The sequence below is a fragment of the Gallus gallus genome, chromosome 15, assembly GCF_016699485.2.
Source record: "Gallus gallus isolate bGalGal1 chromosome 15, bGalGal1.mat.broiler.GRCg7b, whole genome shotgun sequence".
NCBI classification, from domain to species: Eukaryota; Metazoa; Chordata; class Aves; order Galliformes; family Phasianidae; genus Gallus; species Gallus gallus.
In genome coordinates, this window is record NC_052546.1 from 6,233,156 (window position 1) to 6,259,527 (window position 26,372).

General features: G+C 45.2%; 2 protein-coding genes and 1 long non-coding RNA gene across 4 annotated transcripts; 2 read left to right on the forward strand and 1 right to left on the reverse strand.

Annotated features, from left to right (window-relative positions):
- Nucleotides 1–104: 104 nt before the first annotated feature.
- On the forward strand, nucleotides 105–22,496 carry MAPKAPK5 (mitogen-activated protein kinase-activated protein kinase 5). Of its 2 annotated transcripts, none has more exons than NM_001398070.1 (14): nucleotides 105–429; nucleotides 4,134–4,207; nucleotides 5,319–5,394; nucleotides 6,562–6,659; nucleotides 7,640–7,748; nucleotides 10,124–10,213; nucleotides 10,745–10,840; nucleotides 11,474–11,554; nucleotides 14,632–14,819; nucleotides 17,052–17,172; nucleotides 17,314–17,444; nucleotides 18,078–18,199; nucleotides 18,541–18,645; nucleotides 19,282–22,496. In NM_001398070.1, the coding sequence occupies exons 1-14, from the start codon at nucleotides 394–396 to the stop codon at nucleotides 19,374–19,376; spliced, it is 1,422 nt and encodes a 473-aa protein (NP_001384999.1). In that variant the 5' UTR covers nucleotides 105–393; the 3' UTR covers nucleotides 19,377–22,496. The 2 variants fall into 2 exon arrangements, with proteins under 2 accessions (NP_001384999.1, NP_001186736.3); NM_001199807.3 differs by having other exon boundaries at nucleotides 18,078–18,193.
- Nucleotides 2,265–25,515, reverse strand: LOC121106893. The gene is made up of 3 exons (XR_005840154.2): nucleotides 25,381–25,515; nucleotides 23,890–24,921; nucleotides 2,265–22,416 (listed from the first exon to the last, which is right to left on the reverse strand). It is a non-coding gene; the product is annotated as an uncharacterized LOC121106893 (long non-coding RNA).
- On the forward strand, nucleotides 22,566–26,048 carry LOC100858347 (disintegrin and metalloproteinase domain-containing protein 9-like). Its single transcript, XM_040648473.2, has 2 exons — nucleotides 22,566–23,622; nucleotides 23,909–26,048. The coding sequence occupies exon 2, from the start codon at nucleotides 23,912–23,914 to the stop codon at nucleotides 25,853–25,855; it is 1,944 nt and encodes a 647-aa protein (XP_040504407.1). The 5' UTR covers nucleotides 22,566–23,622; nucleotides 23,909–23,911; the 3' UTR covers nucleotides 25,856–26,048.
- Nucleotides 26,049–26,372: the final 324 nt, after the last annotated feature.

Below are 26,372 nucleotides of genomic sequence, written 5' to 3' on the forward strand. Positions count from 1 at the left end.
TCCAAGAGCAAGCGGGGGGCTCGGAGCAGCCCTTCGCATCGAGTGAGGCGGCAACGAGATCTCCGCGGCGGGCTGCGCGGCCCGGCGGGGCTGCCCGGCTCGGAGTGCCGGCGATGTCTGGCTCCCGGGCGGCGGCGGCGGCGGCTCTCGGGCGGCGGCGGCGGCGGCTCCGGGGCTGAGCGGCGGCGTTGGGCCCGGCCGCGGCCTCCCTGCCGCGCTCCCCCGGCCCCCTCCGGTCCGGCCGGCCGGGGATGAGGCGCTGCGGCTCGGCCACAAAGGCTCCCCCGGGGCTGCCCGGCGCCTAGCGCGGCCCCGTGCCCGCTGCTCCTCCGGTCCTCGGCCCTTGGGCCCGTGGTGGGGACGGGCCGGCGGTTTCCGGAGCCCCGCGGGAGGATGTCGGGGGATCCCGAGATGGATAAAGCGATCAAGGTAAGGAGCGGCTCTCGGCATCCCCGCGGTGGACCCCGGTGGCCGCTTCTCGGTGCTCGCGGGGCTTCGGCTGCTGTCGTCCCCCTCGGTCACCTGGGAGGGACCGCTGACAGCGGGGAGAGCGGCGCCGAGGGTTCCCCTGAGCCCATCCCCGGGGTTAGGCGGGAGGCATCGGGGGGAACCAGCGGGAAAAGTTTGGAATAGAACACTTCCAAAGTTGTGATCGACCCACTCAAGGCAATTAGGAGGAGATAAAGGGTTATTTGGACAATGCCGTGCATTCAGCGAGTGATGGGCACGCAGTCAGTGCAGCTTCTGCTGCAGTCACCACCTGAAAACACAGAACTTACACCAGGCAGGCAGAAGTCCAATCAAACCTGAGTTATAACCTGGTATCTGTGGAGCAGAGAGCTCAGCAAAATGCCTGAAAGAATCAAAGAATGGTTTGAATTGGAAGAGACCTTTATGCCCCCCAGCCCCACCCCTGCCGTGTGCTGGCTGCCCCCAGCTCAGCTGCCCAGGGCCCATCCATGGCCTCGGGCACCTCCAGGGATGGGGCAGCCACAGCTCTGGGCTCTCTTCGCTCTCTGAGTAAAGAGTTTCCTCCTGACATCTGACCTCAATCTCCCCTCTTTTAGTTTAAACCCATTGCCCCTTGTCCTGTCACTATCTGCCTGTGTAAAAAGTTGGTACTCCTGCTTATAAGTTTTCCTCGAGTCCTGGAAGGTCCCAATGAGGTCTCCCTGGAGCCTTCTCTTTTCCAAAATGGGACTGAAGTAAGTTCTGTGTTCAGATGGGTGCCTCTAACACAAAGTACTTTCCTGATTCTGTTCTTGATCTGAACCCCTCTGAGCTGAGAGGGGCAGGAGCAGACACAGCACGGTCCCTACACCCATACAGCAGCTTTGACATAGGTCTTTATAGGAAATACTTAAAAGCTGTTTGCTTTAAAAGTCTCCTGGATAGCTGCTTCAGCTGCACTGTGCTCAGACTGACAACAAAGCAGGGAGCCAGCATATCAGCCTGGTGCTAAATCTCACGGTGAGGTTGCAGCCTGAGCTGTCTGAACTCTGGGCTCAGAATTCTTCCCATTTGAGTTTGTTTGGTTCAACAGGCAAAACCCATGTATTTTAAATCAATCTGGACTTCAGCAGTGAAGAACTGTGTTGGACTTCTCTTGCATTGATTATTTTATTTATATTTTTAATAGAATGAATCACAGAATCACAGAATGGCTTGGGTTGGAAAGGACCTTAAAGATCACCTAGTTCCATCCCCCTGCTGTGGGCTGGTTGCCACTCACTATATCAGGTTGCCTAGGACCCAGTCCACCCTGGCCTTGGGCACTTAGAGGAATGGGGCATCTACAGCTTCTCTGTGCCAGAGCCTCACTGCCTTCATGCTGAAGAATTTCTTCCTAATGTCAAAGCCAAATCTCTCTTCTGTCAGTTTAAATCTATTACTCCATGTCCTGTCACTGTCAGAGCCCAGTGAGCTTTGTAAAGATAAATCCTGCAGTGGCAAGTAACAGAGAAGATTGCACGTGCTAACACAGGGGGTGTTCTTAGGTAGATCCTTTTGGAATTCATTTGTCTTACTAAAGGAAGCATTTATGAAGCCATCCAGGCTCTGTGACAGATGACAGTTTGCAGGGACTGCAGAGAGTCCTCAGCATGTCGTATTGCCACCACTTGATCTCATCCTGGATCCCTCAGTTCCTTCAGGTGATTGCTGGGCCAAGTCATCCAGGCAGCACTGCTGAAATAGATGCAGGTATTTTCAGAGGGCAGATTTTTATCAGGGTGATTCAAATATTTCACTCTGTTTGGATGGTATGAGTCAGTGTTGATTTACAGCTTTGTGTGGTCTCGCTGCTGGGTTTGGAGCTTTTGTTTCTGAGCTAGGAGATGGCAGCAATGTTGTACATTAAGGAGCAGTGGAGTTCTCAAATACTGTGTTTTATGTCAGTAGGAAATGGTGGAGTGTGTTTCTTCATTACTGGATTATTCTTTCTAAATTGTGAAGCTACTTTTGAATGAAGATTTGAATCTAAATAAACACACAGGGGAAAAAAAAGGTGGGTTTTTTTTAGAACAATGGTGAACGCCCAGAACGTGCAAGAGGAAATGCATTTGTTCTTCATGAAAAATGGACTGATCTGCAGTCATTGAGTTTGTTCTTCAGGAGCTGAGAACTACCAGGTCTTATTCTCACTTCATCTGATTCATAGATCATGTGCTGTCCAATTCCCATTCCTCTGCCTTGCTCTCCCGACTCAGCTGAAGGCCTTCACTCAGTAATGTTCTTCTGAAACTGCTTTTTCTCGGGTTATGATGCCTTTGGTTCCCTGTGTCTGAGCAGCAGGAAACTGAAGTTGGCTTTTCCCTTCTGTGCTTCTCACGAGGCCGTGAAATTTGTGTTAATTTAATTGATAGAAGCACAGAGAAGTGTTGTCTGCTTTGAAAACAGTGAAGCACTGTGATCCGCTGTTCCTGGGCTTTGCCTTTTTCCCCTCTTTATTTTAAAACTCCACCAGAAATCTCCACTTAAAAACTACCTTTCGCATTTTCCTTTCCTGCTATCATCTATGATCTCTGCAATGTCTGCTCCAGGTTATTTTTTCCCTTTATCTCTATCTTTTACACTCTCTAACTCCATCAGCTCTTGCCATAAAGATCAGCTTTCCTCTGGCTTTGTGTCCAGCCCACGTGGCTTGAGGTTCAGCTGCAGCGTGATCAGTGGGGCCACAACCTGTGGGTCTGCCCATGCCTTCCATTTGTACCAGGAGTGGATGCTGAAGTGCTGCAGTTTTGAATGAAAATTAATGTAGGCAGAAAAATCTGACCCGAAAAAAAGTTGCTTTATGTGTGGTTGACTCTTCAATATTTTTCTAAGCATTTACTTGCTTGTTTAAGCATCTCTGGAGCCAGCTTTTGCTACCACTTCCTTTGCTTGGAGTTGCTCAGAAAGCAGAGCTTTTTGGAATCCAATTCTGTGTGTGATTTGTGACCCCAGTGTGCACACACCATTCTGCACCCAGCCTGCATTTCTCAGCGCTCCATTTGCACCCCACAAATGTTAGGACATGTTTAAAAACGGCCACACCCAGGCTGTGTCATAACAAACCCCTGCCCTGGTTGTATGGATTTGGACAAAAGGATTATAAACATGAGCTTGGTTCATTCTCAGACAAGCTAAAACGAGTCACGCAGCAGTTAATTTGCAGTACAATGATTCCAAAGGTTTGCAAACCTGAAGAAAACAGAAAAATGATTTTCCATTGCACTGTATGACCAAGAAGGATGTGATAATGCTGTAACTGGGCCTTTGCAGTTGATCATTTGTAGGAAGAAAGCTGGATTGAAGGGCTAGGGGGGGAGAAATATCCTTTATGCGCTTTCTGTGTTAGAGCAGCAAGATCCCATTTGCTGTTCTCAATAATCCTGCTTCAAAATGCCGGGGGGAGCAGCCTCAGCAGCACAGAAATCACTTTCTGCTGAGCTCTATTCCGTGTGCGTTTGCACTTAGGTTTAATTTTCCTAGGTGAAGCAGAACTGCAGAACAGGCTCTGTCTGCATTCTGCTATCTGCAGATCAGCTGCTGAGCTGGGTGTTTGGGAAGGGCTGTAGTAATTTTGTTTGCTTTTTTGTTTGGTTTGTTTGTTTGTTTTCCTCTTTCCCCTCCCCCCACTCCTTCTTGAATAGGAAACCTCCATTTTAGAGGAGTACAACATTAACTGGACTCAGAAGCTGGGAGCTGGGATCAGTGGCCCTGTTAGGTAAGGCAACGCATCTGTGGATCTGCACGTAATCTCAGCTGTGCAGAAGTGAGTATGTATTTGAAGTGTGCAAAGAGCAGAAGGCATGGTGGTGTTGAAGGCTCTACAAGCTAATAAATATCTCTGTACTCACAGCTGATGTGTGAGCAGGGAGTTGTCTGTTGCTGGGTATGCTGGAAGTAAAAATTCTGCTCACTGCTGCCATATTCCTGAAACCCAGCAGCCCCAGGGATTGACTGTGACCCGGTGGCACTGGGAAGTGCAGCTCAGGCACTGATGTCCTCCTGCTGCCCTATGTCACTGCTCCCATCTCAGTGTCAATGCTGGGGCCATCAGCACCGTGTGCTGCTTTACCAGCTGCTTTTTCAGCTCCTCACACGAGGCCCAGCAGAGCGTGCACCCAGCACCAGGCTTCGTGTGGCTTTGTGACCACTGCAGGAGCTGGAAACAAAGCATGCTTCCCTTTGGGGGCAGGAATTTGTTTTCCAGTGCCTGTGCACAAAGGCGTGGGAGCCTGGTGGGCTGTTGTCCCCTGCCACCATTTATCTTTCTGTTCAAGCAATTGGCTTCTCATCCATTTTCTGTCGCTGCCTCCGATCTTTATTAAAATATCCCTTTGTTCTCAATGCTTTCTGCTGCCTGTTCATAGGGCCCTGCCCTCTGACGTAGTTCAGTTGTTTATATTAAATGGGGGGAAGAGAGAAAAAGCGTTTGCAGGACGGCTGATGGCCCTTCAAAATCAGGATGTCTGTACGGAAACACTTGATTTATCTCAGACACCATCCTCCATGGGAGATGCTCGGGCTGCCTCTGTGCGCTATGGGTTTTTTCATCACAAGTGGCTCTTGGGGATGAATAGGAGGAGTGCGTTCAGCTGTTACCGTGGCTCCAAAGCACTCTTCCTGCATTGCTGAAAGCAGAGCTTTGTGTCGGGTGGTTCTGCAGAAGGTGTTTGGTTGATGTGGAAGGCCAAAAGCTGAGGCTTTCAGCTGGGATCCGGTGATGGTGCTCTGTGTATCCCATGGGCATTCCTTGTAACTACACATCAATTTGCTTGAAGTGTCTCTTTAACGTTCTTGCTGACCAAATAATTTTGTTGCTGTAATACCAGAGTCTGCGTGAAAAAATCCTCTCAAGAACGCTTTGCACTGAAAATCCTTCTTGATCGTCCAAAAGCTAGAAATGAGGTACAGTTTTTATTCATACTCTGCTATCTGACACACCACAAAAGCCCTCCCTTTTAAGGAATTGCTGCAGCAGTTTATTATCTGTGTTCTGCAGGTCTTGCTCTGCAGGATTCCTTGCGTTTGGTCCTCCAGGCTTGTTCCTGGAGCATGGGGGTGGGGGGCACCAGGTCTTTCTGACCCTGGATGTTCTATGTTAGCTGTATGTGTGCAAGAGGAATTTTCAGAGCTCTGCCTCTGTCCCATGCAGTGTAACATGAATAGCTGAGGTGTCGTTCTGTGTCCACACATCTCACTCTTGGATGTCGCTGCTGGAAGAGCTGCCAAGAACGCCTCAAGTTGCACATGAAATTGTTTGGGTTTGTCTGTATAGGAGAAACTAAAGAAGCTCACCGATACCGTCTGTGATGCGCTGAGGGTGGTGAGCGTGCCAATGCACCAAACCATCAGCCTGTTTAAAATAATGAACAGCTGTTCAAGTTTTCATGAAAGTGGGGGGAAAGAAAGAGTGCTAATTGTCCTCAAGGTTCAGGCCATTTCCATTTGTGGACTAAATTCTCCCTTAAAGTTCCCAGAGGAAGAAGGAAGGAGGTTTGGATATGAAGAGCATCAAGCCTTGCAGTCCAGGTGGCATTCCTTAGGTTCCTGTTTCAGAAAGTCTGAGCAAATGAGTTTCCTTCCATGTGTCCTGAGCTCTACGCTCATCCTCTTAGCCATAAGAGGAGTAGAATTATGAAATTTCAGGTTTTTTTCTTGAATTTCAAGATATGTGTTAGCTTAAGTCTGATCTTCATTACTAATTTAAAGCCAATTCCTCTTTGAAGTTTCTTAAAATAAAACTCCCAGCACAATTAAAAACAAACAAAGAGCGGCAACAAAGCAGCCCTAAAGATTGGGCTTCTTCAGGAACTGCTGGATTTCATTCTGTGATCTGTGACAAATGGATTCGCAAAGCACGAACTTTTTGTCTTAGTCCCAGTGTGTGATGGCTGCTGGTTACTTACGTGCATATTTAGGTGTTGGAGATACTCCTAGATTTTTGAATAATTGGAGGAGAATTTTACATTGCGTGTGAGCGGTGCTGAGCAGCAGTTGTAGGGCAGAGAGGGGACCAGAGCTGCTGGGATGCACATCACTACGTACAGTAACATATCTTCCCTTCTCTTTAAGGTACGTCTGCACATGATGTGTGCAACACATCCAAATATTGTTCAAATTATTGAAGTTTATGCTAACAGTGTGCAGTTCCCACATGAATCCAGCCCAAGGTAAGACTGCACGGCGTGTTTCATTCCCACAGCTTGCTTTCCATATTTAGGCTAAGGCATAGTGGAGTCTGCTTGCTTTTTTTCCCCCTCCAATCACAGTGTGGCCAAAATGAACACTTATTGAAGGTTCCAAACATGATTTCTGCACTTCAGGTTAAGCAACATTTACTTTTTCCTGTTCTTGATGCCCAGGCCTTCGCATATTTAAATAAACTTGAATCCTTCAGTATTGGCTTTGAGCACATTTTCATTTCTGAGGTTTTGCACTGATTCAGTCTGTGACACCTGCATTGGCTGACAGCATAAAATGTAGAAGAACCAGAAGTCAATTTCTTGAGGCTCTGCCAGTCGTCATCTCCTTGATTTCTACACTTTGTCCCTTGCAATTACGGCAGTAAAGCTGTAAATTAAAATCAGGAGGTACAGCAGAGTATTCAGACTCAAAAGCATTAAAGATGACCCTCGACCTCCTGCTTCTCCCATGCCACAAACATCTCCAGCGTGCAGGCAGCTAGCTAGGCAAGGATGGGGGCAGACAGGTGTAGGTGTGCTCTAAGCCAGCTCAGTTTCACGCACTCTGCCTGCATTATTACTCTCTGGAGGTGGAGTTGCACATTGGTGCATCTCAATGGCTGCTGGACCCAAGCTGGTGGAAGGTGTGGGTGCAGCGTGCATGCATCTGTGTAAATGCACCCGTGCCCATGTCCATGGGGTTTGTTCCAGCTGGAGGTGGGGTCCCAGCATGAAGAGCAAACTGTGGGCTCCTGGCTGGCAATCAGTGAGTCAGGTGTGCTGGGAGCCAGAAGATCTGCAGGTTATGCACAAAGACCAAATCACTGAAATGATGGCTTAGAACAACTGTACAAGTATGTCTCTTTTTTTGCCTGCATCAGTAGATACGAAGTGTGCGTTATTAGCTTAGCAATTCTGTTCTTCTTTTGATTAATTTTAATATAACAAAATAAAATGCTTTTGAACAGGGCTCGGCTCCTAATTGTAATGGAGATGATGGAAGGGGGAGAGCTATTTCACAGAATCAGCCAGCACCGGCACTTTACTGAGAAGCAAGCAAGCCAAGTAACAAAGCAGGCAAGTTAACACCCATGTATAAGCAAATCCATGAATGCTAATGGCTAAAGTATTTAACAATTTCTTGGGGTGGGGGGGGAGGTGGGAAAAAAGGAAGCTAAAATAATCCTCAGTTCTGATCCAGTGATCATTGCCTGCTTTGTTATAATCTGACAATGCTTAAGTTTCAATAGAAGGAAAGAATTTGAAGGTGTGGGCTAGTTCTGCTGTGTTGGGACCCTATTGTCTGCCATCCTTAGCAGTGGTTTTCCTAACATGGTTTACAGAACTTCACTGACGAGAACTCTTTCCTGCACAATCTTTCTCTGTATTCCTCACTGTTGTCCTGGAAGTGTTCCATCCATCAGTCCACAGGCTCTCACCAGACAATGCTTGCTCCTGAGCTCCAATTTGAGAATCATTCTTGGCTGTGACATAGACTTAAGAGTTTCTTTCAGCTCTTAAATGGGGTAGCAGACAATAACTCGTGTCCTGCATCAGTGGTTTTCCACCTGAGTTCTGGATTTGGTTTTGTGGAAGAACCCAAGAGGACTGTCCAACTATAGCTCATGTTTTCTGTGATGTTTGTTCTGATTTTGTCCTTCCCTCTCCATTTCTCTAGGCAACTCATTCTTGAATGTTGTGATTTTAGAGGCTTGATATTTATTACAAGACATTTTAGTGTCCATGGGCTATTTGTGGCTTAGCAGTGCATCTGCTGTGACTAACTCATCCAGCTGGAGTAGGCAGGATGACAATGCAGAAGGGTCTCTGTGGGATTCGGTGTGGGGAGCCCTAGTGTCAGTTCTCAGATCAGGGTGGGTTTGTTCCTTTAAGCCCAAGCTATTGGATGACTTGTGGCACCAAGCCAAAAGGCTTTATTCCATGTAGGGGATAAAGGAAAGAGAACATGAGATAAGATTATACAGCATTTGGTGTAACGTGACACCATTGTTTATGAATATACCCAGTTCCTGATCACCCCCTTCCCCCTCTATTCGGGAGATGATGTTTTTGGTACTGAGGCAAAAAAAAAAAGAGGGCTGAATAATTTCCTCTTAATATTCTGTCTTATGCTTTGAGTTATTTCTAATGAAATGCTAATAATGCTGCTACCTTTTTTGGCTTCATCCAGCAAGGAGATTAGGTGGAAATACAGAATTATTCTTGACATGGTATTGTCATGTCCTTTGAGTGGGTTGATTCTGGCAGTGCAAGGCAGTTACTGGGATTAACACATTGGAAAATTCTTTAAGGACTATACCTTTAAATGGAACACAGACTTGATACGCACTTGGGTTATTCATGCTGCAAGTAACTCTTTGTGTTCACATTTATAAGCAATGTTTATAAACAGTGCTTATAAATTTACTTTGGTAGCAACATATTACCATATTTATATGGTAATATACCATATTTGGTAGCAACTTATTCTTTAACCTGGTGATTCTCATCAATGTCTTGGACAGATCTTAGTTCCTTCTACCCAGTAATAGCTAAAACCTTGTCACAAAGCTCCCTTACTGCATCTGAGAATACTCATTATATTTGTTTCTGAGATGAGTTAACACTGAACTTCTTCTGTCACAGTAATTTGCAGTTGTTTAAGGACTCAGCACTTCACCCAGAGTGCTGCTTATGGGTACGATCCTACAGGAGGAACACTTGCAAATGGGGATCACGTGCCTTTGCCTTATTTTGGTTTCAGGAATGCTGTTCAAGTATTTATGATTTGTTTTCCTTTCTGATGTACAGTCTGTAGAGCTTTCATGACAAGGTTACAGCTTTCGAAACCACAGCAGCATAAGAAGTTGCCTTTGAAAGAACCAAGCAATACATTTCAGTGTAATAACATGACATGAATAGATTGCAGGCAGTACGTTCAGGAACTAAAGAATAAAGCTGCCTGAGTGGTAACTGTTAAGTTGGTAACAAATGCAGTAAAATATTTTGCTGAAATGCTGAGGCAAGAACTCATGTTTGACTTACATAATCACTGGAGAGCATGCAAGCAAGTTCAGTCACTCCCAAGGGCTGGAACAGCATATAAAAGGACACCATCATGACCCATTCCACTTCGGGGAGGTGTAATAATGCCCAGAGGTAGTCCAACAAAAAGGGGTGGGAAGCCCACTACAACTTAGCTTTTATTTTCTGTTTGCTTTGAGTGAAATGCAAACTGAAGAGCTTCATTGGTTTCATCTCCCTGTCTTCACGCTTTACTGCACTGCTGCTCTGTACAGCCAGAGTTGTCTTCCCTCAGAGTTGTACACAAGCAGAATTAAGAAGGTTGGGGCCTAGGATATGTTGGAAATGTCTTTTTTAAAGCGACACTAACTCTCCAGGCTGAAGGAAGAGTTCTATAACTGCAGCTGATTTGTTGTGCCCTTTTTCAGATAGCTTTGGCTTTGCAGCATTGCCACTCACTAAACATTGCACATAGAGACCTCAAGCCCGAGAATCTCCTCTTCAAGGATAACTCTTTGGTAAGATTAAAACTTGGTATTGTTTTTTGCTGCTGAATTCTGTAAAAATGGCTCAGTGGTGATTTTTAGAATAGTTTAAAACTGTAAACTGATATTAATGCAATATTTTGGTGACAAAAAGGAATGACTTTTGGCTTTGTGTGTTTCCATACTCCTGCGTGGTCATGGGGAAAATCCTCTCTGCCCCTCATGTCATTAGGATGTTTCATACATGCGATGTAGCTGCTTTGACTGAAGTGTGCATACCATGCGCTTGTTTCTTCCTTCTCTTGCCCATAACCTGCACATGCACTGACCTCCCTACAGTGCGTGTGGCTCTTTCCAAAGCAGAGAAGGCAACTGCTTTGGCCCAGAGTGCCCAAAAGAACAAAGATGGTTGTTGCAAAGATCAGTTTATCATCTTTTATCTGCTTTGTGGGATGAAAGGAGTATAAATATAGAACAGGAATACATGGGGTAAAGGTAAGATGAGTAGGAAACATTAAGGATGTAGTAGAAAAGCTGATTTTGTAATGCAATGTCTCGTTTTAGGATGCACCTGTTAAATTGTGTGACTTTGGGTTTGCCAAAGTAGACCAAGGTGACTTGATGACACCACAGTTCACTCCATATTACGTAGCACCTCAGGTAACAAACTATTACAGTTTTAAGTTATAGGGGGATAATGACCTTTTGCTTGTGCCTTCAAAATAACCTAATCTTAAAAGCCCTTGCTGTCTTATTAAAAGCTTCTGCATGCAGGAGTCTTGAGTAAATGTTTAGGAGCAACCTTTCAAGACTGAGTGCTGCAGTGGTACACTGATCAGAATAGGAGATCATGATGTAGATTTCCCAGATTGTGTGGTTGGTTTGGAGAAGTCCCTGCTTCACAGATCCTTGTAGCTCAGGCTCATACAAGATCACATTCCAAATGACTGTGCTGAAACAATAAGGTTCTATAAAGGCAATTGCTTAGGAGGAGGGCAGTGTCAGTGGTTTACCAATTGACTTCGACTTGGCCCTCTTGTCATTAGCGTTGAGACATAATTTATAGTTACAGGCAGGCTGATTTTTGTAGTGCTACTTTACCTGCTTAGCTGAATTTTCCCCCCATGTCAAAACATTCAGTCTTAGGAAGAGCAGGCTGAGCCTGGCAGAGTGTTCAGGAGCTGTAATAAGGCCACCAATGGAAAAGAATCCGACATCTTTGGCATGGGCATCATTGTTTGTGGTTTCTGTAAGCTGTGTGCATTTTGCAATCCTCTCCTCTTATGGCAACAGGTATTGGAGGCACAAAGGCGGCATCAGAAAGAAAAATCTGGTATTATCCCCACCTCTCCAACACCGTACACATATAACAAGGTAAGCTATGAGACAGTCTGCATGTCAGTGTCTTCAAAGCATTTTGTTGGGTTTTTTTCCCTCCACAGATTCAGGTGCTGTACACGTAGTCTGTAAGTGCAGTTTATCACCTAAGACAACAAACTTTATTGTCCTCAAATTTCACACACTTACAGCCAGGAGCAATAAAGTTGTTCAGGTCTCTGTGACAGCCATACATCTAACTAGGTAGACATCTCACACTGAGCTAAAAGCAGGATCTACAGGGAACTGGAGGGAAACATCGTGTTGCTTGCTTTCTGGTATATGTATGTATCTTCAGCCATAAGGAGATAGCTTTGGGGCTGTATTTCTCAAATCTGTGGCTTATTCAACCGTTCTGAAGGAAGGAATAGAGTGTTCACAGCTACATTGGTATTTCTCCCCTTAAATGTGCCAGGGCCAGCCCAGGTTTCATTCAGTTGACTGGGAGAACTGGTACAAATAATGATCCGTGCAGGTAGCTGTCTTTCTCACTCAGGTTAGAAGTGACATGCTAAAGGGGGTAGGGGAGTGGATCTGTGTTTTTTCTGATGGAGTGAATAATGGAATGGACATTTGGTCCCAGCCTAATTAATGATCCTCCAATTAAAGGGAAAATATACACTTGCTGTTAACAGGAGCTCTAAACGTTAATGAGATTTTTGAGAGACCAGGTGGGAAGTTCTTTAACCTTCAGAAGAGGCTGATTCAAATGAATCCTCTTCTCTGCTGTCAGCTGCAGTTTCTGGATGTGCAAAGCACTGTTTAGGCTATGTTGGTCAGACAGTAGTGGTGGTGTCTTGTCTGCATCAGGGCTCCTCTGCCAGACAACTGATAGCACATTGTGTTGTCTGTAGCAGGAGACCATGGGCAATGACAACCGCTGCTGGAATCTTGGCAGAGTTCTGACAGAATGCGTCCTGATAGATTGGACTTTTTCTTGGTCATTGCAAAACATCTTCCTCCATATCAGCATCACTCACTTCACAAGGCAGGGTCAAGTATTGCACTACTGTGGATTGAAGCAGGTTGAATCTCAGATAATAGTGCTTTCCAAGGGACTTCTCTTTCATTGTAAAAGGGTAGGTGCAGTTCAGAGTCACTTGGAAGTGATTGCTCGCTGTTCATGTTGGTAAGTTTGACAGCTGTTTTATTCTTTAACGAGCCCTGGTCTTTAATCTGTTCTTTAATGAGCCTTGTCTAGGGCAACGAAAGCAGAATATGGGCCATGTTCTTGTACAGAATAGAAGAGCTTTGAAAATAGGTATCAACTAGAGTTTACATACATGCTAACAAGTGCCTCAATCACCTGGGTTTTGCAGTGTGATGCAGTTAATTTGTTTGCATGTGTTTCATTTTAAAAGTACTGCTTGGTCACTGTGAACTGCTTTCAGTCATGATGGCACTGACAGAAAAGGAGCAGCCTCATCCTTACCTTGCCAAGTGTGACTCACTGCAAAAGCAACTTCTGGCATATGCCTGGTTTCCCCAAATAGACTGTGCTAAACTCCCAGGTACCCCGTCCTTCCACAGCAAGTCAGAGCCTGGTGGAAAGGCCTGTGATTCACCTTCATGGTCAGCAGCTCCATCCCACAGATGTAAATTGGAGGAAAAAACACATCTGTGACTTTCTGAGTATTTTTGTTGTGTGTGCATTGGATCAGATGTGTGTGTTTGTCACAGTAGAGGAGGCTGACTCTTGAAAAATAAAATCTCAGAACCATATCCAGAAAGAATTTAGATTTAGATACCTGTTTCCTACTTGCACACCAGAAGTCCCATTGGTACCATTAGAAATTATCTCTAGTCACTGGAAAAACAGTAAAAATCACATGACTAAGTAGAAATTAAGACTTCTAGATCCATCTGACTGACACAGATACCTGTGGGGAGTGACTCTGTGGCCAGAAGCGAAGGCTGTGGTTTAATGATCAGTAAGAGTTGATCCAGGTGTGCTCCCTCTGGAAGGAAACACCTTTGAAAGACCCTTTCTGGGTCAGTGCTGATCCAGTCAGAAACCAGCCTTGGGAGCTGGGGGTCCTGTTTGCTAAGTTCATCCATGTGGCTCCACAACCAGAAGTGCAGCTCCCGTCCCCAGGGACAATATGGTGCTGAGCAGCTGCACAGGCTTCTGGCTTTGGAACTGATTGCAGAACCTATCCAGCCCCTCAGCTCCCTAAATCTGCCCTCAGGTAGCTTTCCACAGACACCTGCACCTAGCTGGAGCTCAGGATTCTCCTGTCTGTATATTCCTGACCCTCCTTGCATTGCCATAAGCCATCGGAATTCCCCTGGAGGACTGATAGGGCTGAAAACCAACGAGTGAAAAAAAAAGATCCTTGCACAAATGCAGGAAAGAAATATTGCAGAGCCAGTCCTTCCAGCCCCAGCCTGCACCAAGTGATACCAGAGCTGCATCTCTAAGGATGTGCTCCAGTCAAAGTCTGGGCAGTTATGATCCTCTTCCCTTCCTCAGAGTGGTTGTGAACACATGGATATCCAGATTCTCTTTTGTTTTCTTCCCTCTAGTATCACATTCTTAAAAAAACGACTGAATGATATTCTGACTTCTGTTCTGACATTCAGAGCCAAGGGTTCAGCTATCCTGAGAGGTAATGAATACGCAGCTCATTCCGGCCTCTGACGTACTGCAGTTTCCATGCAGGTTGCCATTGCCCAGCACAGTTACAGGAGCACGATCTGTAAACAAGATGGCTCGAGTGCTGGAAGAGTTCAGCTTGGCAGCGTGGCGTTACCTTGTGCTTGCATATTTACCAGAAAGATAATTTCAAATACACTTTTCTACCAAACGAGCAGGGAGAAATAGTGGGCAGGTATCCTCTTGAAGGAAAGAATACAACAACCAGCAGCTAAAAGGGAGAAGAATACTTAGGAAATGTTTCTGATGGAATTATGACCTTATAAGAGAGGAAGAACAAATCCATGAGGATGCTCAGATGTTCTTTTTTCTGGAGCTGTGCTCCTGTGTCCATAGGGAATCACGTGGAACATTGAACGTAGGTGCACTGCTGCTTGCTGCAAATCGCGCCCCAAAGTGATCGTTTCCTTGCTTTCAGAGCTGTGACTTGTGGTCCCTGGGTGTCATTATTTACGTCATGCTGTGTGGATACCCTCCGTTTTACTCCAAACACCACAGTCGGACAATTCCAAAGGACATGCGGAAAAAGATCATGACAGGAAGTTTTGAATTTCCAGAGGAAGAGTGGAGCCAGATCTCAGAAATGGCGAAAGACATTGTGCGAAAGTGAGTCAGCTGAGGCAAATGTTGTGTTGCTCTGTGCTTATATTAAGGAATTGGAAAATCACGTGACAGTGCCTTAGCACAAAGGGGTTGTTTTTCCAGCGGTGGGGTGAACTGTGTGCAGCACATACAGCTGAAAAGATTCCTATGTTCAGCGCAAAAGAAGTTTGGTAAATACTTCCCTCCCTCTCCCCTCTTTTCTTTTCTCTTTGTGTACAATTTCTGATGACCCCAAAGTTGCTAGAGCACATCGTGCTTTTGTTCTGTAACCGACTGCACACCTGCGGGCACTCTCCAGGTGCACATCTCCTGTGGCAGTGTCCAAACTCCTGTAAAACCAAAGGGCAGTTGGGTAGCTCATAGGAAGCGACCAGCTGAGTCCATCAGTAGCTCTCCCCCTCAGAACCCTGTGTGCTAATATGCAGTTTCAAAGGAGTCTGAAGGGAGGTTAAGGTCTGTTGCAAGGCGTCAGACTATGAGATGAGGTTTTCCGTGGGTGTTTTCTTCTAAATGCTGCTTGGGAGCTGGTTTTCCTGCAGTACACATCTCTCATGTGAAGTATTTCAAACGTTGTGATCCAGTGGTCCTATCTGAAAGCATGAATGTAACGCTGATTATGTGCTGACCTCACTTAATTTTTTCCAAAGCAAGAGCGACTTATTGCCTTTGGATGACCAGAAGAACTGGAAGGATAAAAGCAATAGGAATAGGAAAAAAAAAATCAATCTGTTACACAAGTTTAAACTGTTGCTGTCTTTTGTGATGTAATGTAAAACCTCTGCAGACTTCACACAGTTTGGAAAGGGTGCTGAGTCCTGTTCATAGCAGCACAGGAGGGCCCAAATCTTTCACCAAATAAATTGCAGATTATGTTGCAGTGAAAATTCTGTTTAAACCGAGGCCAACAGTCAGAAGGTTTCATTGTGTTTTAAAATGGCCATGAAACTCACAGAGTGCTGTCGCTTGGATTCAGTTCATTTCACTCAATTCTCTGACTTATGTTATCAGGTCTCACTTTCCGGTCTGTCTTTTCCAGCCAAAGAGTCTGAATTTGAGCTTACGGTGCAGGAGTACATTTAGAATGTATGTAATTTTGGAGAGGTTTACACATTATTTATGTGTATGCTATTCACGTGAAGGCTTGCTTCTGGAGGTCCTATTTTGCATTCAGGAGGCCATTTCCCTTCAAGCGTGTCAAATTGATTTCTGACCCCAAGCTTTACAAGCGGGGCTGCTTGAGTATAGATGAGGACATTGAAAACTGATGGAAAAGGAAGGCATGTGTCTTGGATTAACACCGAACTGACAGCCTGTTTGGCAGCATGGCCTTGTAAGTGAAATGTTATGAGCCAGCCCGTGGTCTCGCTGACGTTTTGTAAAAGTGATTTCCACTTTCTTGGTACATTAAACAGTTCAGCTCTGCAGCCAGGAATCTGATTTGGAGTATTGTCTGAGAAAGTGTGACAAACCGATCAACTCGTTCTGTTCCTAATTTAAACATTTGGAATACTTGTCAGTGCTCTGTGTGAAACGTTATTTCTCTATTAAACAGTAGTGATTATCATGGGAACGTGAGTTTATCTGCATAATCTCCTTCCAGGGTGTCTTTCCAGTAACATTTAATTCAGAGGGCTTTTCAGAGATTTCAGAATAATGTTCCTTTTCATTCTGAGTCGCTGTAGCTTGCCAAATCATCCATTATTTGAGGCTTTTACAGAGGGGAAAAAAAGCAAAGGGGTTGCCCAGTGAAAGCAGTTAATTCAGAAAACAGGTTTTGAGCTTTGAAGCTTTGCCTTACTTTACTATGCCCAGAGTCCTTGGTCTGCATATAGACTGTCATGCAGATGAGCTTTAGACATGTGTTTCTATGGTGTGTTGGTCTGGATCACTTCCAGCTTGTCTGGAAGATAATTTCCCATGTGGGAGGACATGAATATAGAGTTCAGCTGAACACAGGTATTACCAAAATGGCCTTCAGTGCCTTTTTTTACACTGAATTGCTGATTATGACTGAATGAGCTGTGACTGCGTTAAAATATCACCGCAGCAAGGCTCAGCGAGGCTGATGGAAAGCCGGGCTGCCTTGAGGTCAGCTGAAGGTTTTGTTTTGTTAGGAGTGGTTTCATTTTTTTGGTCTCTTTAGTGTTTAGAGATTGCTAAGTGCTCTGGTCTCACGGAGCCGCGCGTTGTACATCCCCAAAGACCTCTTTGTGGACTGATGGATTCCTCTCCCAGGTTGCTGAAGGTCAAACCAGAGGAGCGGCTGACCATCGAAGGTGTGCTGGACCATCCCTGGCTCAACTCCACTGAGGCACTGGATAACATCCTACCCTCTGCCCAGCTGATGATGGACAAGGTTTAAACAACATTTTGTTTTATCAAGAACGTTGCACAGAGGAGCTGAACAGCTCCTGGGCGGTTTGAGGGTTGTCTGTCACATCACGGCCATAGCTAACATTGTCCATGAATTCACAAAGCGTAATTCTTTTCCTTCCAGGCAATGGTTGCAGGGATACAACAGGCTCATGCAGAACAGCTTGCAAACATGAGAATCCAAGACCTCAAAGTCAGTCTCAAACCCCTTCACTCCGTCAACAACCCTATCCTGCGCAAAAGGAAATTACTGGGGTAACTCTCTAAAGCTGTTTTTGAAAGATCAGAGTGTAGGCAGCTGTGATGCTTGGAGAGTGACTTTAAACATGTTACAGGTTCATTCAATTGTAACTGTGCTCCCGAATTGCTGATTTGGTTGCCACGCTCTTCGTGCAGAAGCAGATGGTTGGAGCAAGTCATACTTGCATGATATGGTGCCTCTTCCAAGATAGGGCAGTGAGAAAAGAGATGGAATAGTTATTTTATTATATGACAGTGAAACAGATCCATTATGAGCAGATGAGTCAGATGTTGAGAAGGCAACACGGGAGAAAGAATTGCAATTTTTTTTCCAGATCTTAACATTTATTTACCAAAAAAAAAAAAAGTCAGGTAACCTCTCTTTGTTCAGGTTACCTATTTGAAAAAGAGAATGATCAATTTTAGGATTACCCTTCAATTAATGTGAATTAACATTTATTTTTCTTCATTTTCTTCATTTAAAATGGTCTTGTAATGTAGCATGTTGTAATAATTAATGCTAAATTTGGATCCCTTTCACAGCTTTCCAGACAGTGAAAGAGAGTGCTCTACTGGTACAGTTATGCAACGAGTAGCAGACATGAGTTGCATTCAGATTGTAATTGTTCCTTCCTTGTTCTTTTGCAGCACAAAGCCAAAGGATGGTGTTTACATCCACGACCCGGAGAATGGAAGTAATGATTCCAATGTGGCTCTGGAAAAGCTCAGAGATGTGATTGCTCAGTGCATTCTACCACAGGCTGGTAAAGGTTGCCACTTTTAAGAAAGTTCCATTCCTAAATAAACCAGGCATTGATTTCTTTTCCTTGTGCCTCAGGATCAGTCTGTGTCAGTACTGACAGTCTGTCCCAGTCTGTCTTGAGAGGATGTTTTCTGTGGACTGTAGTTTTGGTGCATGCATAACACTAATGTCAACAGCAACATGTGGAGCTGTTAAAATTAACTTCCAAACAGGAGTGTTTGCCTTCAGGCCAGTTTCCTAGTTTGTATGAGGCAAGGGGGAATAACTGAACATAATGTTTACTAAGCACTGGATGTTGCTCAAAGGCAGACTGACAAAGCTCCTGTTTATCTTTGTTCTCCTGAACAGGAGAGAATGAGGATGAGAAGCTGAATGAAGTGATGCAGGAGGCGTGGAAGTATAATCGGGAGTGTAAGTTGCTGCGAGATACTCTTCAGAGCTTCAGCTGGAATGGTGAGGGACTCCTCTTCCCTGGAGAACAGTGCTAATGCTGGTGCATGGGTGGGAGCAGGGACCTTATTACATGGAAATGAAACAAATTGGAGTTTGTGCCAGGCTGGGGTAGGTTACAGCCCTTCTCCAGCATGGATGTTTTAGAAATGAGGCTTGAAGTTCTGCTTCAAAATTCCTGTTTGAGGTTCAGGGTAGAGCTTTCAAAGGCACCGGGTTGCTTAGGAACTTAGCACAGATAGATCTTTACATTAGAAACTGCTTCAGCTGGTTTCCTTCCAGCTGCTCGTTACCCTCATTCTGTTGGAGGCTGCTGCCCTTATCTCTGTCAGCACAACATCTCTTCTGCTCAATTGAGGGAGGAAATGGAATTAAACTAGGCCAGCTGCTTTTGGGATTGTTCAGATGGCTCCTTGACAAAACAGAGCACAGCATCAGCCAGGTTCACAAGGCTTGGCCATGCCTCTCCCTTCATTTTTTTGTTTTGTTTTAAGCAGAGCCAGAGATCTTAACTCATCCTGATGGCCCTGCAAATGCTGTCCTAAGTGTGTTTTGTCTCCAACCAGTGTACGATGCCAGCAGTAATGACTTTCCTCCTTGTGCCCAACACCTGCTGACTACCTCTTGTTTTCCTTTCAGGCAGAGGATTTACAGATAAAGTGGATCGACTAAAACTGGCAGAAATAGTAAAACAAGTTATTGAAGAGCAGACAAACTCCCATGACTCTCAATAGCTGGAGCTTCTTAATCTTATTTTTTTTTTTTACCATTTAAGATTTATTCTTTAACTGTAAAAAGTATTTTTATGTAAATTAATAAATCATAATTATTTCATTAAATTTCCATACTGCTTGAAAATGCTGTATAGTTGTAGATACAAAAAAATCATTGGTACTGTAATATTTTTTTAAAACTCAGTTCCTTGAGGTATATATGATCACTTACGTACTGTTAATCGTAAGTCCCCCAGATGGGGCAAATTATATTGTTAAAAACCATTCTATTTCTTAATAACCAGTTGCAGAAGCTGCCTTCCATCTGCTATACATACAGCCAGCTGCAGTGACTATATATATGAAAAAGACAGCCAGTTTCTCAACACCCTGCTCAGTAAGTACTTGAAGCAAGTGCTGTGAAATACAAACTTCATAGCTACCCTTTGCACCTAAATTCTGAGTCTTTATATAGAGGCAACAAAATAGCCTTCTGTTCTGCTAGATGACCCCAGAGCCACGCTTGGCCTTGCCAAGGGCACCTGAGTCCATATGCTAGCTGTGCTTTTCAGTTCTGATCAGTAGCTGCCTTTCTTTCTCCTGTAACCCATCTTCCTCAGAACTTCCTTATGGCCTAATGGCTGTTCAGCATAAGGCTCCTCTTTTTATCATGCTCTTCAACAGCAGAATCAAAGAATGTTCTAGTTACTTACGTACAAGCTTTTATTTTTCTGATGGGATCTTCTACAGACAACAGTAAGTATGGGGTCCATTTGTTTCGTCTCCAGATCAGCAGCTGTGTGTGTTCCACCCTATTCTTTCCTCTCTAGAAGATCCAACGCTTTGTTTCAGACTTATCCTCTTGTTTGAAAGAGATCATCGTGGCAAGGGTCCTAGTGCTGCTGTGTGAATCCACAGTGATCCTTCTGTTGTGTCACCCTCTGGAGTCCAAGCTCCGCATCTCTTTGAGGCCTTCGAGCTCCTCCTGGTGGAGCCACAGATGCAGGGCTGCTCCTTGACACATGTCCTTATGCTGCCTGGACCACGAGGCTGTCCAGGGCAGATTCTTACACTAGTTTGGAACATTGGCTCCAAAAGCTGCTTTTTTTATTTTAAATGAAACAAACGAATGAAAAGATTCTGTACATATTTCTAGTTTTCTACCTTCTGACACTTTTCTTTCTTTTGAGACTGGTCGAAGGCTTTTTATAGAGATATTTTGGTACCAAACACGTGCAGACATTGAATGAGTTCGGTCTGCAGACTGAAGTGCCAATTCAGGGCTATTAGTAACGACTCTTGAACATTATTGTTATATTTCATAGCTCGTTAATTTTGGGTTTACATTTACAAACTTGAGCCATGAATCTCCCAGTTTCCTCTTATGGCAGTCTAGCCTCCTTTTTTGTCTCTTTTCTATAACAGACTTCCTTGTAACCTTTAGCTTGGATGGCAAACCACTGTCTGACTCTTTCTATACAATTTTGTAAGCAGTAACTCAGTTTTTCTACATGAAGGAGATATTTCATTTCCCATTCTTCCTCAACACCTTATCAGCTTTCTTTTAATCCTACTGACAGTTTTCCAATGCCTGATTTACTGCAGAGTGAGAACCACAGTCCCTAGCTAACCATCACTTTCTCTGATGGAAATGGGGAGTTTTGGCATAAGCCAGCATTGTACTTCTGACACTACATGGAATATTTGTGTACTGACTTGCATCAATGACAGCTGTAGGGAATTGGCAGGAGATGAGTATTTGTCATTTCTTGATCTTGCATCAGCAAGTTTGTAGGCCATATGTGCATTTCTGTCCTTGTCCTAAATACCAGATCATGTCAACATCCGCACAATCTTGAAATGTATGGATATTTCCTTTATAACTTGAAATTTGTCTTTTTTTGGGAGATATCTCATTGTGTGGGAACTTCTAAGTATGGCAAATAAACAAACAAGGAAATCACCAGAGTTTGAATAGGAGCATAGAAAATTCCCCACAAAAGCACTTTGCAACCCTGCCCTCTGAGGAGGAAAACACTCTGGTGCTTTCCTGGGAGCCAGGACTTCCAAGCAGAAACATGGATCAGTTTGTAGCTATGCCATGCCACAGCCTGATCAGCTCCAAGGAGCTTGAGAGCATCCATGGGAGTATAACACTGGGACAGGATTGTTCCTTGACAGATTGATCTGGTGCTAAAGACAGCAAGGCTTGTACGCTGGTGTGTGATGCTCTGTAGAGATTGCTTCAGCCTGTTTTGTACTACTGAGAGCAGTTACTGATTGGAGAGTGAGTGCACCTGTGATTGTGTTTTGGTGTCTGAAGGGAAGTCACATTTCTAAGGGCTTTTGTGATGAGGAACTGCTTTGTATGGGTTTGCTATTGATTTTAGTGTCTGTGAGAACTGAGAGTGGCCTGATCTAAAATGGAGGCAGGGAGGGGCAGATCAGGAAAACTGAAGGTCAAATGGTTTTACTTCTGTGACAGAGTCGATTCTTTTACTCTTGAAAAAGTTATGTTTTAGATTTCAAATACAAACACACTTGAATTGATCTCATTTGCATATTTTAAAGTGATACTTTACTTTCTCTTTTGTGTTTCTGTTCAGTGGACATAAATGCAGGATACCTTATCTTGGTTGTGTAGCCTTTTAGTGGTAATAATCTACTGATGCTTTACAGCAGACTGTGAATATTGTAAATACCTTGAGATGGAAGGGTTGTGTGGGAACAAAGAGGACATTCTTTGTCAAAACACTAAAAGGAAATGGGGAAGCTGTGTTGTTGAGTTGGTTGGTTTGTTTTCCTAGAATTTTATTTAAGAGAAATCATTTGACTTTTTCGAAACTTTATGTATATCTGACTTCTCCTGTGACTTGATTATTTAAGGTATATATATTAAAAGGTTAGAAGAACTTGACTAGAGAAAGATTGGAAATAGCAACATGTCAAAGTTTTGCTGTCATACCTTCAAGTTTTTCTTTTAGAAACCTGTATCTGTCCTCATCTGCCACGTTCAACTCCTGTGTACGAAAACGTTTGCATTTCTCCTTTTCAGTGTTACCTGTAACATGTTAGTTTATTTCTGATCAGTATTATATTGTAAATATTACGCATCAGTGTATATAAATGATTTTACTAAAATTATTAGTGGCCTCTTTTGTTTGGTCCCCAGGTCCCTTTGGCACTGAAGGGGAGAGGATGGGGGGGAGGGATCATCATGCTCCTGGTGCCACCCTGAGCTTCCCCACGTTCCCCGCTGCCCTAGCAGCAGTGCTATGAAGCTTTGGTTTTGTATCGTTGAAATGAAAGAACGAGAAGAGAGAAGGTTTTACCTTGCCTATGAATTCATGTCCCCTGAAAAGCTTTAACCACTGTCTGCCATCAGGTGGCAGCAGGACATTCCCAGTGCGTTGGGAGAACGGGTTTTTTTTCCTGGTAGCTACAGCTTCCAGGGAAGGGAGGGATGAGTTGTTCTGTGCTGCTGCTGCAGCACTTGGTGTTTCACTACGTTTCCTCCTGTTGAGGTCTAACAGCTGCATTCTGACAAAAGCATTCCCTGGGGCAGGAGCAATGCACTGCCTTACTGCAGGTGAAGCAGTGCAGGGATTTCTGGCAGGGCTGGCAGCTGGTGGGAACCCAGGAGGGGAGAAACTGGTGGGCCCTGGTTCAGGCTGGTGGGAAGGGAGCAAGAGAACAATCCCCAGATATTCCAGGAGTATTTAAAGCAGACAAACCAGCTGCAAGAGCTCTATGAAAACGAGACTGTCTTCTACGTGTAGAAGAGTACATAACTCAAAGTATGCCTCTCCCTTTCCAGCAAGAAAACTGCCCTTGAACAATTAAAACATTCAGTACCATGCAACACTCAGCTGAGTGATGAGCCCTGCAAAGATATCTGTCAGCAGGCACTGCAGGCTCTCACCCTGCAGCTGAACCCATTAGCAACCAAATCCTCATTGTTTTCCTGGTAATCTGCTATTCCTTTCCACTGATGAATGCTTAATCCCCTTTTAAACAAATTGCCACAGCAGCTCTGGCTCATTGCACTCACAGCAAACAGGGTCAGCCTGAGCAGGATGCAGCATTTGGGGTGTATCTAATGGGGTGCTGCTCCTACCTGTGCTGATGCCAGGGCTTTGCCGTTGCCTGTACTCCCCATGGAATGTTTGCACTCAAATAGGAGCCAGAGAAACGGACACTCCTTAGGCCCTTCATTCCAGCTGGCGACCATGGCTCCAAACTGGACACAGCCAGGACTTGTGCCAAGGTGTGTCCCAGTGGGCAGTGGGGTCCTTACTGGGATGGGCTTCTCCTTCCTGCTCACGGGGCTCCTGCTGCTGTGTGCAGACTGCAGCCCCCAGCCCACATGGGGCTATACAGCCTATGAAATAGTAACTCCAAAGAAAGCTGGCTCTAAGGCAGGCAGAGCCAGCCAGGGCAGCATGTCCTACTTCATCAGCATTCAAGGTGTGAATTATACCATTCACCTCAGGCACAAGAAAGGCTTTGTAGTAAAAAACTTCCCTATACTCACTCGTGACTCTGAAGGGCAGGTGATGATCGAGCAGCCCCGTGTGCTGGCAGATTGCTATTACCACGGCTATGTGGAAGGCATCCTGGACTCCACGGTGACTCTGACCACCTGCTCTGGGCTCAGGGGACTGCTGCAGATTGGAAACTTGAGCTACAGCATCGAGCCCCTGGCAGCTTCCTCCACATTTGAGCACCTTCTCCTGCAGAGGGAGGCAGTGGTTCCTGGGACAGTGATCTACAAAACACTCCAAGGAGGCAGGCGATTTCCAGGTCGTGGGACAGCACCCAGGCAGTTCCAGCCATGGGGACGCACGCGGTACTTGGAACTCATGGTGGTGGTGGACAAGGAGGGGTTTGACACCTTCGGCACAAGTATAACAAATGTGACACTGGAGGTTATTGAAATAATCAATCTGGTGGATGGACTGTTTTCCTCTGTCCGCCTTCGTGTGTTATTAACAGTACTGGAGATTTGGACAGAGAAGAACCCTATCAGTATCACCAAAAACATAACTCAGGTCCTTCACAGCTTCAACCGCTGGCGGATTCAGCATGGCCCTGCACACATCATGCATGATGTGGGGTGTCTGTTTGCCTCGCTGGACTTCAGTCGCAGTACAAGAGCATTGCATGTGGGCGGTGAATCAAACTTTGCCAGTGCATGCAATAGACAGCACTCCTCTGCTGTTGTATCATTTGCAAAACACACTTACATTGAGACTGCTGTCCATGTCGCTCATGAGTTAGGATATGTCCTTGGCATGGAGCACGATGATGAACACTGCAGGTGTGGAAATGCCTCTAAATGCATCATGAACCCAAAGAGCACAGTGAGCTATGGATTCAGCAACTGCAGCACAAAGTACTACTTTGATTTTATAACATCAGGGCAAGGACAATGTCTGAATAACATCCCATCTTCTATAGCAAGATTCGTACCTCAGCGCTGTGGGAACGGTGTCCTGGAGGACAGGGAGGAGTGTGACTGTGGCACAGAAGAACAGTGTAAATCAGACCCTTGTTGTGACAATACCTGTCGAAAGAAAGAAGGAGCCATTTGCACTTCTGGACAGTGCTGCAAGGATTGCAAGCCTCTTCCAGAAGGAGTAGTGTGCAGGAAGAGCACCAATCCATGCGACCTGCCCGAGTACTGCAATGGGACATCTGAGCATTGCCCAGAGGATGTGGCCAAGCAGGACGGAACCAGGTGTGCTGCAGATGGATACTGCTATTCAGGCAAATGCAGATCTCGCACGTTACAGTGCAAGGACATCTTTGGTGAGAAAGCACAAGCTGCTCCACTACAATGTTTTGAGGAGCTGAACACAAAAGGGGATCGCTTTGGCAACTGCTGGGGAGATGGCACAGCTACCAAATTTCAGAAATGTAAGTTAGAAAATGTCCTTTGCGGGAGGGTGCAGTGCACTAATATTAGACATCTGCCTCAGACAGAAGATCACTCAACCATCATCCAAACCCCAGTGGGCGATACCTGGTGCTGGGGCACAGAGTACCACGTGGGCCTGGACACTTCAGATGCTGGGGTCATCAAGGATGGCACGCGGTGCGGAGAGAAGAAGATCTGCATCAATCGGACGTGTGTCCCTGAGGAGAAGTACCTGGCATCTCGCTGCTCTGCCAACACAACCTGCAGAGGAAAAGGCATTTGCAACACTAAAGGAAACTGTCACTGTAACAACGGTTGGGCACCTCCCTTCTGCCAGTATGCTGGTTTTGGGGGAAGCATCGACAGCGGGCCTACCCCAGTCACAAGAAAAGGGCTTTTTAAGTCCATCGTCAGGATTACCATACTGACTGGCACTGTTCTGATACTTGCAGCACTTGCCATCGAATACATCAGAAAGCTTATAACAACCCGACTGTTGAGCAGATCTGCTGGACGGGGCCAGTCCAGACAAGGGGGTCCTAAGAAAGAAGAAAGCAAATCCAAACCAGCTGAGAGTTAAAACTCCCCAGTGTAGGACTCAATCAGCAGCAGCTGGGCTCAGTCACTAACTCCTGACACAGCTGCAGTGGACTCATTTAAAACTGATCCTACATAAGTGTACAGTTTGGGAAGCTCAGTTTCTTTTCTGCAGGATAGCAAAATGAAATTGTTTTGATAGATCTCAGTACAGAAAAAAAAAAATTGACTAAAATGACAGAGGGGCTCAGGTTCATTTGAAGTCCTGATGGTTTGCACAGGCAGTCATGGCTGTGAGTGACACATGAAGCAGTGAGGATCCCAGGGTGGCTGGGGCAGAGCCTTTTGCTCGTACCAGTGCAAAACAATCAGAAAGATCAGTGCAATGGAAAGGTGATATGAGAAGCATAATGAGAAGGGGACTAATGCAATAGAAAAGTGTTACAAGGGAAGGAAAAAAGACAGCTCACACATCTCCAAAGATCCACACTCACAGGGGAAAGCTCCACCAAGAAGAGATCTCCAGAAAGAGATCCTTCCCCAGGGGCAGTCAGCCCTTA

Excerpts from the sequence above, each read along its gene's own strand:
- LOC100858347 (XM_040648473.2), top strand. The coding sequence starts at position 23,912 with ATGATCGAGCAGCCCCGTGTGCTGGCAGATTGCTATTACCACGGCTAT.
- MAPKAPK5 (NM_001398070.1), top strand. The coding sequence starts at position 394 with ATGTCGGGGGATCCCGAGATGGATAAAGCGATCAAG. Across the intron at positions 6,660-7,639 it reads CCACATGAATCCAGCCCAAG|GGCTCGGCTCCTAATTGTAA; the intron begins GTAAGACTGCAC and ends GCTTTTGAACAG. Across the intron at positions 18,200-18,540 it reads TCTACCACAGGCTGGTAAAG|GAGAGAATGAGGATGAGAAG; the intron begins GTTGCCACTTTT and ends TCTCCTGAACAG.